Source organism: Cnephaeus nilssonii (genome assembly GCF_951640355.1).
Source record: "Cnephaeus nilssonii genome assembly, chromosome: 15".
NCBI classification, from domain to species: domain Eukaryota; kingdom Metazoa; phylum Chordata; class Mammalia; order Chiroptera; family Vespertilionidae; genus Cnephaeus; species Cnephaeus nilssonii.
Window position 1 is genome coordinate 70,182,341 of NC_137086.1, and position 11,610 is coordinate 70,193,950.

The 11,610-nt window shown below is 48.4% G+C and overlaps 1 protein-coding gene across 1 annotated transcript in view; it reads left to right on the top strand.

The window, feature by feature from the left end:
* RNF149 (ring finger protein 149) overlaps positions 1–11,545 on the top strand; it is a 39,722-nt gene extending 28,177 nt beyond the window's left edge. The window contains exons 6-7 of the mRNA XM_079792900.1: positions 1,521–1,704; positions 10,907–11,545. Coding sequence (XP_079649026.1) covers positions 1,521–1,704; positions 10,907–10,962 — 240 coding nt within the window. The 3' untranslated portion in view covers positions 10,963–11,545. The remainder of the gene's footprint in view (positions 1–1,520; positions 1,705–10,906) is intronic.
* Positions 11,546–11,610: the final 65 nt, after the last annotated feature.

Below are 11,610 nucleotides of genomic sequence, written 5' to 3' on the forward strand. Positions count from 1 at the left end.
CCCAGGAAGCTCACTTTCTTTCTGAAGGACAGAAGCCTGTAGGAACTTTAAATCGGACTAAGTCGTTAACTTGTCTTGCCTTTAACTTTTCAAATCTTTTGACAAGTATGCCATTTCCTTAGGTCGTCGGCCCCTCCAGTGTTGGGTGGTCACGACACACTCTCTGTAGCAGCTGTGACTAGTTGTTGTTTCCAAGGAATGTCCGCGGCCTAGCGCAGCCACTGCCCGTCACGCAGACCACAGGTGGTCTTTGGTGAGCAGCCGGCACCACTGTTGGCATTGACTCGGCCAGCCTTTATCAGAGGGCAGCAGTCTAGGGGCTGGACCTCATCTGGGCCCCAGGGAGACAGGGATGAATAAGACACAGCGCTTCCACTCTCTGGACTGGTGGGGCGAGGGCACCACCCAGGCCCAGCAGGACAAAGCGGTCCCCGGAGCCCCGGGGGAGCGGGACCACTGCCGAGTGCAGGGTGCGGGGCGGGGAGCCGTTCTCTGAGGGCACCGCTGGGTGGTAGGGTTTGCGGACCAGGAGTAACGTGTTGCAGGCTGTGAACATGTGGGGTTTGAGCCGGCGGGAGCAGAGTTTGCAGGCACTTAGAGAAATGCCTGGGAAATGGTCAGAATGGGCTGAGCGGGTCTGGACAGTAAGGCTGTCAGCAGGGTTTGGCGTGAGGTATCAGGGTCATGTTCTGGGGTTTCCACTACTGAGAGCAGCCATGTGCCCTGGGGTACTCAGGAGGTGGGTTCGAGAACACAGGTGGAGCTGCAGGCCAGCAGGCCCTCGGCCCTGAGAGCCCAGACGGGAGTGGAGGGGGAGGGGGTGCAGGGTTGTCACTCAAAGCACAAGGTGACCGTCTCAGCCAGGGCTCACACAAACCCGCCGTCACCCTCCCTTCGTTGCCACTTACCCAGCAGTTTCATCCAATCACAGCACAGCTGCGACTCTGGCCTCAGTCAAACAAGGTTTCCGGATGGCCCCCAAGTTGAGACTTAAATGTAGGAATCATTCTAGAGTCTTGGTCCTCACTTTCGTTATTTTATTTTCTTTAAAGCAGCAAATGGGAGGAGGGGGAGTTAGAGGCAAATGGACAGCCGATGTTTTTAAATGAACCCAAGTCCAGTGTGGACCCTGTCCAGGGCTCTGTGAACAGCTGCAGGGAGGGGCGTGGCCGCAGCAGGCAGCCGGCTGGTCCCCATCCTCTGTTCCAGAAGGCAGGAGAGTGTGTGTAATAAAGCTTCACTTCCTGGCAACAATGATAAAAAAGGTGGCGTTGCTTGTATCAGGGGAAAATGGTGGTTAGAATGAAAGTGGCCAGATCTTGGGAAGCTGCTTTTTGAGAAGTAATTCACTGTCGGATGATGCTAGATAAAGTAGGTATCGTGTGCTTTTTGCTATATTCTGTGTATAAGTAAACATTTATGAACAAAATACGATAACTGTGTGAATTATGAACAAAAGGTGATAAGTGAGCTTTGGTCGTTGGACTTAGAAAAGACATTTCCTGTGTTCTGACTCCAAGGGAGAGCCTGAGGCTGCCCCGGAGGTGCCCGCTGCTGAGGGTGCTGTGGCTGCGGGTGTGAGTGCCACTGTTCGCAGCGAAGACAGGAGTGTCGGGAGCCCCTCGCCGCCGCCCTCCAGTGACCCCACGCCGCAGTGCAGCGCACACCCTAAAGACGACGCCGGGGAAAGCACAGCCCTGCTCGGTGAGTAGCTGCAGATCACAGAACAAGCCGACATTGGGCACTGAAAAAGGAGAAATAACATGAAATGCAGAAAAACTAAGGAAGAATGAAAACCATCATCTCACACCTGGAAATACCATTTTAACATTTTGATAAATATGTTTTTGAAGGTTTTTTGTGTATTTGATGATGGGGAGAATGTCATTTATGTGCTACTAGGTAACCTGTTTTTTTCTTAGCGTCTGACTATGTTTTTGTATGAGTAGATATATAATTTTGTACAGATGCATAGTCTTGCATTTTGGATTTACTCGAGTAATTTCTTCAAGCCACACCCTGTGTGTGGCTTTTGTCAGTACATAACATCTTCATACCGCTTGTCTAATTTGTTTTCTGTCATTCTGATTGATAAAACAGAGTGAATTGCATTTTTTTTAAAGATTTTTTAATTGATTTTTAGAGAGAGAGGAGGGGAAGGGAGAGAAACATCAGCGTGAGAGCAAAATATTGATTGGCTGCCTCCTGCATAGGATCGAACTAGCAACCTTTCAATGCCCGGGACAGCACCCTGCCAGCTGAGCCACACCGTCCAGGGCTGAATTGCATTTTTTTATTATTCATGAGATTACCTTCTTTTCATATTTGTCAGTCATTTGTTTCTTTTATGAGTTGTCCCTTTCATTCTTAGCTTATTTTTCTATAGAGAAACTAATCTTTCATACTGATTCTAAGCACTTTGGTCTTTGTCATATGTATTAAATATCACCCCCTTCCCCCAATTTCTGTATACTTTGACTTTCTGAGGTATTTTTCTTAGATACAAAATTTAAAATTATAACTAATATTTGTGGTTTTGTACTTTACATTTAATATTTAATGCACATAATTTAAGGGGAGATCGAGCTTACAGTTTCCCCTAAATGTTTAACCAATTATCCTAATACTAGTAGCCCGGTGCACAAAATTCGTGCACTGATTGGGGGAGGGAAGGGTGTCCCTCAGCCCGGCCTGCACCCTCTCCAATCTGGGACCCCTTAGGCTTAGGGGATAACTGGCAGTCAGACATTCCTCTCACAATCCAGAACTGCTGGCTCCTAACCGCTCACCTGCCTGCCTGATTGCCCCTAACTTCTTCTGCCTGCCAGCCTGATTGTCCCTAACTGCTCCCCTGCTGGCTTGATTGCCCCTAACCACCTCTGCCTCGGCCCCACATCCGGGACCCAGGATTCCCTCCTCCAGCTGACCACAGGCACCCGGGATCCAGGCTTCCCTCCCTCTGGTCAGCCATAGGTGCCCAGGCCGGCTGCAGCCACAAGGGATGGTTGGCAGGTGGTTTCGCCTGGGCTGCAGCCGCAAGTGCTGGCACCCGGGACTGCGGGGTGGGCGGCTTCTCCGTCTCCCGGGCCAGAGCCAGGTGCAGGTACTGGTGCCCAGGACTGCGGGGTGGGCGGCTTTTCCGTCTACCAGGCTGTAGCCAGCCACAGGTGCTGGCACCTGGACCGCAGGCGGGCAGCTTCTCTGTCTTCCCTGGGATGCAGTGTGGGTGACTTCTCTGGCTGGCTGTGGCCTGGGATCAGGGGGCAGGTGGCTTCTTCGTCTCCCGGGCTGCAGCCAGCCTCAGGCGCTGGCGCCCGACTTCTCCGACCCCCACAGGCCTGGAGTGGCAGGGGGTGGGGCTGCTGCCATGTTTTCAGGTTAATTTGCATACTCACTCTGATTGGCTGGTAGCATAGTAGAGTGACGGTAATTTGCATGTTTCTCTTTTATTAGTATAGATTGTTTAGTGAATAGCAATTATTTATCAACAAAATGTTTTGATATTTGCAAGGCAATGCAAATTCCTTCATCTTTATTCTTTTTTTCTTTTTTTTAAATTTTTGGCCTTTTCTGAATGTTTTAAGGTTAATGTTGACTCTGATAACTGTTTCCTTCCTATTGGGGCCTTGCTGGCAGGACTGTGAGTCCTGGTAGTGATCGCATGGAGGGTACCGGCCTGGCTGAAGTTAATCTTCCTTCTGTGGACTTGCCTCCTGAATTGGACCTAAGTGACTGTATTTCTTTTTCTCGTTTTAGTATTATACACTTTCTTTATCTTTAAAGTATAAATACGTACACAAAATAAATACAAGGAATTCACTAAATGCCACCATTAACAATTGCTGTGTAAATAAAACTTGTAAGCAGAGTAAGTACTTGAAGTAAGTTCCGTGAGGCTGTCTGCTTTATTAACCGCATTTGGAGAAGAAAAGGAATAAGCTTTTTTCTTGCCAGATTTCTCTTCCAAGGTGGGCACTAGCCCTTCAGCCTCTTGAGACTGACCATACTAGCAGCTTCAGTACTGTAACTCTGTCTGCCCTTGAACCTCCCTGTGGGCAATATGGGGTTACTCACAGAGTATAGGACAGTTTTTCTTTTGGTCAAAGTATATTTTAAATTAAAACATAACTTTTCCTGTAGTCCTCAGGATGATGTGAAACTTCATTTGTTTGCCAAGTGTAGTTTCTCACTGTCTTTGGCCCGGGTCTGAATTGTATTAGGTAAGTGCTACTAGAGGGTAACAGTAACTAGCATAGTTCTCTCAAGTCTTAGAACATAGTCATAGTTTTTACTGATTTCATTTGCATTGATGACCTTCCTATAATGTTACTGGTTTCAGTATATTTGACTTTAAAGGTTAGGTAGCATTTTCAAAAGGGCATTTTTTAGTCCTGTGACTTCAGAATAACGGTTTTCATGGTAGCTTAGGAACTCACGCTATTTTTATCTAGAAAAGTCACCGTTTTAGAGTCCATACTGTTGGAGGGAATAATCCCTAAAGGATATAATAATGGAATAATTTATCGTCATAAAGCCATATGGTTATTTTGAGTCATTTCCTTTTTAAAAAATGTTTTTATTAATTTCAGAGAGGAAGGAGGAGGGAGAGATAGAAACATCAATGCTGAGAATCATTGATTACTTGCCTCCTGCATGCCCCCTACTGGAGGTTGAGCCCACAAGCCGGGCATGTGCCCTTGACTGGTAATTGAGCCTTGACCTCCTGGTTCATAGGTCGATGCTCAACCACTGAGCCATATAGGCCAGGCACTTTGTTTGGAGAAGATAAAATTATTTTGTATTTCCATGAACATATTCAAACAGCAGAGATTGGTATAAAAGAGGCATAAAACATGTAAGTTAGTGTTGGAAAATCAGATTTTAATTTGCATTAACTAATTGACACAGTTCTCAGAAAAAAAGTCTGACCTCTGGGTGGAAAACTGATTTTTGTATTGAATTCATATTATTTTGATGTCAAAGCAGTGTCTAAAATATGAATTCCCAAATGTAGTAAAATTCATTAATTAGAACGTCACTGCTTCACAACGTTTAAAAACAAAAGTTAAATAGAAGTTTTTAAAAGGTTTAGGGAAACAGAGACAGAAGCCTAGCCCTTTAAAAATATCACTTGCTTACTGACTGTAACTGGAGTAGAAGTGAGCTTCATGGTGCTTTGAATGAACACGGGAGCATTTGTGTGATTCTGTGCCAAGCAGTGCCTCTTACTCTTTTGATAGGTTAAATAAAGTTACAGCATTCTACCCGTCACATTGATCTTCCTTGGTTCCACTTAATGAAGTTTTACTATGTGCATTGCATTCTGTGAATTGGGTTTACCTACACTAATAAAAGAGAATATGCAAATTGACTGTACCTCTGTGACACCCACCAGCCAATAAGGCATTAGTATGCAAATTAACCCAACCAAGATGGTGGGTTAATTTGCATACACAGTCACCAAGCGAAGACTGAAGAGGCTTGACTTCTCCGCTGCAGCCAGAGTAAAGGAAAACCGGTGCCGGCAGCCAGGGGAAGGAAAGCCTATTGCACAAATCTTTGTGCAATGGGCCTCTAGTGTGTGTGTGTGTGTGTGTAATAAAAGAGTAATGTGCAAATTAACCATCACTCCGCTACACCCACAAGCCACACTCACCGGCCAATCAGGAGCAAATATGCAAATAAACCCAGCCAAGATGGCTACAGCCACAGAGAGCAGGAGGGAGGCTTGGGTTTTGCTGGCAATGGAGGAAGCCAAGCTATCTGCCTGCCCTTGCCAGCCTAGGCCTCCACTCAAGGCAACAAAGTTTCAATAATAGAGGATACATAAATCCAAACAGAAATGGTGGCAGCCACAGAGCAAGCAGGTTTGGCTCCACTCCAGGCTACAAAGTTTCAATTGTAGAAGATAAATAAATCCCAGATACCAGGGCCTCCGCTTGGGTCGCCAGGGGGCATGGCTGGCCTGCAAACCACCACAGGCTCCTCGCCCAGGCCGCCCCACACCCCAAGGGAACCCCTACCCTGATCCGGGACACCCTTCAGGGCAAACCAGCTGGCCCCCACCCAAGCACCAGGACTTTATCCTATCTAATAAAAGAGTAATATGCAGATTGACCATCACTCCAACACACAAGATGGCTGCCCCCATGTGGTCAAAGATCCTGCCCCCATGTGGACACAAGATGGCCAGCAGGGGAGGTCAGTTGGGAGAGACCAGGCCTGCAAGGGAGGGCAGTTGGGGGCAATCAAGCCTGCAGGGGAGGGCAGTTATGGGTGACCAAGACGGCAGAGGAGGGAAGTTGGAGGCGACCGGGCCTGCAGGGGAGAGCAGTTGGGGGGACCAGGCCTGCAGGGGAGGGCAGTTAGGGGTGACCAGGCCTGCAGGGGATGGCAGTTAGGGGCAAACAGGCTGGCAGGGGAGCAGTTAGGCATCAATCAGGCTGGCAGGGGAGTGGTTACAGCGTGATCAGGCTGGCAGGCAGGAGCAATTAGAGGCAATCAGGAAGGCAGGCAGGAAAGCAGTTGGAAGCCAGCAGTCCTGGATTGTGAGAGGGATGTCCGACCGCCCATCTAGGCCTGACGGGATCGGGCCTAAACGGGTGGTCGGACATCCCTCCAGGGATCCCAGATTGGAGAGGGTGCAGGCTGGGCTGAGGGACACCCCCCCCCTCATGCACGAATTTCGTGCACCAGGCCTCTAGTATATATATAAAAGGCTGAGCAACCATCTGACCGGCTGGTAGGTATGACATGCACTGACCACCAGGGATCAGACGCTCAACACAGGATCTGCCGAGCTACAGTGACTTGGCAGCGGCGGTTCTAAGGTGACGCACCCTGGAACCAGAGAGGAGGGAGCCCGATTCCTTGCAGGGCTGCGCGATTCCACCTTCGGCCGTGGGTTATGTTGTTGCTGGGGCACTGTCCGCCCCGAATCTGGTTTACTGCCGACCTGTGGTGACCGCCAACGCCCTTTGAGCAGTGGCGCCGCCCCAGGTGCAGCCAGCCAGGGAGGGACCTCGGGAGGCTGACCCCAGGGCATGTCAGGCCCGTCTCGCCCAGTCCCACCCCGCCGGCCACCTTCTAATTAATTTCCTTTCAATGTGCACGGATCTGTGCACGGGGCCTCTAGTCTTCTAATAAACATCAGGAAGAAAATTTGACTTTTTTAAAAAATTGCATTGTAAAAGTATTTCATTTGTTGGAACATTTAAGTAAACAGTACTTTCATTACTTTATTTAAAGTAAAAAGACTTTTTATACTATTGCAATTTATTTGGAAAATTACTTTGTAATAAAAATGTAAATGGTAAACATATATTCATATATAAAATTTACAACTTTTGTTCTCATTTTCATCTTCAGGCATAATATTATACACAACTAGAGGCCCGGTGCACGAAATTAGTGCACGGAGTGGGGGGGTGTCCCTCAGCCCAGCCTGTACCCTCTCCAATCTGGGACCCCTCGAGGGATGTCTGACTGCCCATTTAGGGATCGGGCCTAAATGGGCAGTTGGCTATCCCTCTCACAATCCAGGACTGCTGGCTTCCAACTGCTTGCCTGCCTGCCTCCCTGATTGCCCCTAACCGCTTCTGCCTGCCAGCCTGATCACCCCCTAACCACTCTGCTGCCAGCCTCATTGATGACTAATTGCTCCCCTGCCAGCCTGTTTGCCCCCAACTTCCCTCCTCTGCCGGCCCGGTCACCCCTAACTGCCCTCCCCTGCAGGGTTGATCGCCTCCAACTTCCCTCCCTTGCAGGCCGGGTGCCTCCCAACTGCCCTCCCCTGCTGGCCATCTTGTGGTGGCCATCTTGTGTCCACATGGGGGCAAGATCTTTGACCACGTGGGGGCAGACATATTGTGTGTTGGAGTGGTGGTCAATCTGCATATTACTCTTTTATTAGATAGGATAGAGGCCTGGTGCAGGAGTGGGGGCCAGCTGGTTTGCCCTGAAGGGTGTCCCAGATAAGGGTGGGGGTTCCCTTGGGGTATGGGGCAGCCTGAGCAAGGGGCCTGTGGTGATTTGCAGGCCAGCCACGCCCCCTGGTGACCCAAGCGGAAGCACTGGTATCTGGAATTTATTTACCTTCTACAATTGAAACTTTGTAGGCTGGAGCGGAGCCAAGCCTCCTGCATGCTCCACTGGCAGCCATTTCTGTTTGAGTTAATTCACCTTCTATAATTGAAACTTTGTAGCCTTAAGCAGAGGCCTGAGCCCGGCCAAGGTGTGCAGAAAGCTTTGCCTCCGTTACCGCGGGCAACCCTGGCCTGGTCTCTCCAGCTCCGTGGCTGCTGCCATTCTGTTAGAATTTGTTTACCTTCTATAATTGAAACTTTGTAGCTTGAGTGGAGGCTTAGGCCTGTCAAGGGCAGGCGGAAAGCTTGTTTCCCTCTGTTGCCTGGGAAGCCTTGCTCTCGCTGGCTATAGCCATCTTGGTTCGGTTTATTTGCATACTCGCCCTGATTGGCTGGTGGGCGTGGCTTGGGCTGGTGGGCGTGGCGGAGGTATGGTCAATTTGCATATTTGTCTATTATTAGGTAGGATGGTATATTATAAAAGTAGAAAGTAAGACTTGAGCCCTTGCTGATTTGGCTCAGTGGATAGAATGTCAGCCTGTGGAGTTAAGGGTCCAGGGGTTTGATTCCAGTCAAGGGCGGGTACCTGGGTTGCAGGCTCCTCCCCAGCCCGGGCCCTGTTCGGGGCTCATGCAGGAAGCAACCAGTCAATGTGTTTCTCTCTCATCAATATTTCACTCTGTCTTTCCCTCTCTCTTCCACTCTCTCTAAAAATCAATGGAAAAATATCCTCGGTGAACATTTAAAAAGAAAAGAAAGTAAAACTTTCAATTTTCCTAGTCTAGGCAGTATTGATAATCAATATTGCAAGTAGATCATGTATTTTGCTTATCAAATCCCAAGCCTTTTAATGTTAGCATCTATATTCTTCTTTTTATTCAGGGGATGTGAGAATACACTGGTTACCGCTGAGACAGTGGAACAGGAAGGCAGCAGCAGGAGCCTGGCGGGCTGCTGTCAGCTCAGCTCCCTGGGAAGTCAGAGAACAGGGGCCTTGGGACAGGGTTAGGGGGTGGGTCTGGGATGAGCTGTCCTTGCTCAGCCCTTCACTGGTCCAGGTCTCCTGGGGTCCTTGGAGTTCAGGAGATGCATGGCTGCTGGGGAAGAAGAGGGAGGAGGGGAGGAGGGCTGCTCTGTGGAGGGAGAGGCCCAGCATCCATATTCTTAAGGAACTTTGAAAGGGAAGTATTTACTTGATTCACACCTTTGTAGAATGTAAGAGACTTCGAATATCTACCCGTGTTTAGACTTTAATTTGAGAAGATAAACTGGAAAGTGTTTGAATGATAGTGTTTGTTCTAGTCTTAATACCAAGTGATTTTTAAATAAATTGTGCTGCAATGAAAAATTTTTTCCTGGCCTGTTTAATATATTTTTAAACAAATTTTTATTGATTTCAGAGAGGAAGGGAGAGGGAGAGATGGAAACATTGGTGATGAGAAAGAATCATTAATTGGCTGCCTCCTGCACGCCCCACGCTGGGGATCGAGCCCACAATCTGGGCATGGGCCCTTGACCAGAATCGAACCCAGGACCCTTCAGTCCAAGCCCATGCTCCATCCACTGAGCCACACCAGCTAAGGCTGCTCTACATTTTTAGATTAATCTTAAAATCATTTTGCCAAGTAAAAGTAAGTCCCATCAGAATTTTTACTGTCTTTGAATTATTCTATAAATCATGGCGGCTGTGGTTTTAAATCTGCCATCCTAGAAGAGGAAGTACAGTGAGAGCATAACCATGTTTAGGATCTGTGAGGCGAGGATAGACATCAGAGCATAAGTGTTAAGTCGGTGCCAGGGGAGGGAAGGCTGCTTTGTGGCGGAAAGGAAGACTCGTTCAGAGGCGGCGGAAGTGGGGGCTTCATCTGCTGGGGCATTCTTCTAACCTGCGGGGCCGACACCCCCTTTCCAGGCAGCGCGCCCCTTCTCCGCGCTCCTGCCTTAGGCACGCAGCGTCTGCGCCCACAGCCTGTGGCCGCTGTCCCTGCGGCAGTCTGCGGGAAAGGGGATTGCTTCTCTAATACTTGGTCACTCCTGAGATACTTAGCGGACGCTTTACCCTGACTACACCGCCCTCGAGAGCCTCCAGGGCTCTCTTCATTCTTGTTACTTGCAGTGCATTAGTTTGTCAGCATCTTCCCCAAATGCCCTCTTAAAATGAAGGTGGTTTCAAACAACAGAAATAAAGGCGTGGGAAGAAGCCGGGTGACAGAATGCCCACGGCTCACACTCCCTGGGGAAGTCGTTTCCCGGTTGGTTAGTGCTCCTTCGTCCTGGCGACCTGCACTTAGCTGTCCTGCAGTGAGTCACAGCGTTTGTCCCACTGTGTCCAAGGAGGCGTCCCCTCTCTGTGAGACCCTTGTGTGCTGCATTACTTTGTACTCCTTGTCCTAGTAACGTCAGCCTGCAGGGTTTGAATACCAGATTCTCTTCCGCGGCGCTCCCTCTGAGCTTCCCTTCTGCGTCTGTAAACTGGGGGTGATGGCATGGATAGTGTCCACCTCATTGGGCCAACATCTATTGCCCGGCAGATGCTCGCTGGTTTCATCGGCGGGGCATCCTCGTCTTCCCCAAAGCCACTTGATTTCCTTTACAAAACCCGCCCCAGCCCAGGCTGCGTCGGACTGTAGCCCCACGCTGACCGCAGGCCTCGCTGCGGGAGGGGGGCCTTTATAGACTTCCTGTCTGGAAGGGGTGCCAGTTTTACCATGGTATTTTACACTTTCTGTAATTTGTTTGAATCAGTCTCTAAACGAGTAACTGCTTTTAATTCAAGTTCAGAATGTGCCTTGACTGATGTTGGCCTTTGTTATTTGTTGCAGAGACGGGCAGGAGCGACCCTCAGGGCGGAGGACCTGTCTCCTCGCTCGGCCACTGACCGCCGCCCGGCTGGAGCTCTGAACTAAAGGACATTTTATTTTTTTTACTTTAGCACATAGTTTCTATATTTGAAAATAATGTGCCTTTTGATGAATTATTTTGCCTTTCATGGTCTGATTTGATATATAAAGGGCTAAATATTTTATTCTTAAAGAGACTTTTTGATTACGGTTCATATATTTATCTGCTGGAGTGTATCATTTACAATAAGTACATGTTGTTTCAGATTGTTTATGAGGAGGTGGTAGGAAGTGTTTCTGAATACTCGGCGAGCTCCTATGTACTGCATGAGTGAGGCTCATTCCATCTCGCAAGGGTGGTTTTAGACTCAGCACGCTGAATTTAGATGAGTTGGAGTGGCATTGTGTAATTAAATCCCATAAATCTACCACATCAGTTTTCCCTGGAAGAAAGGCATTTTTAGAACATTATACTTGTAAATGAAATGAGAGGTATCTACACCTTGGTATTATATAGAGAGATTTCACTTTTTCATTGTTGTATTACCCAATTTCTTGTGACACTTTGATGGGAAGTTTGTTCATTTTTTTTTCAACAATTAAAAATGCTCAGAATCTGTATTTCTGTGAATATTGGGTTCCCCGTTGCCTGTGTGGAAAAGCGATTAGGCAGCGACCAGTTTTCT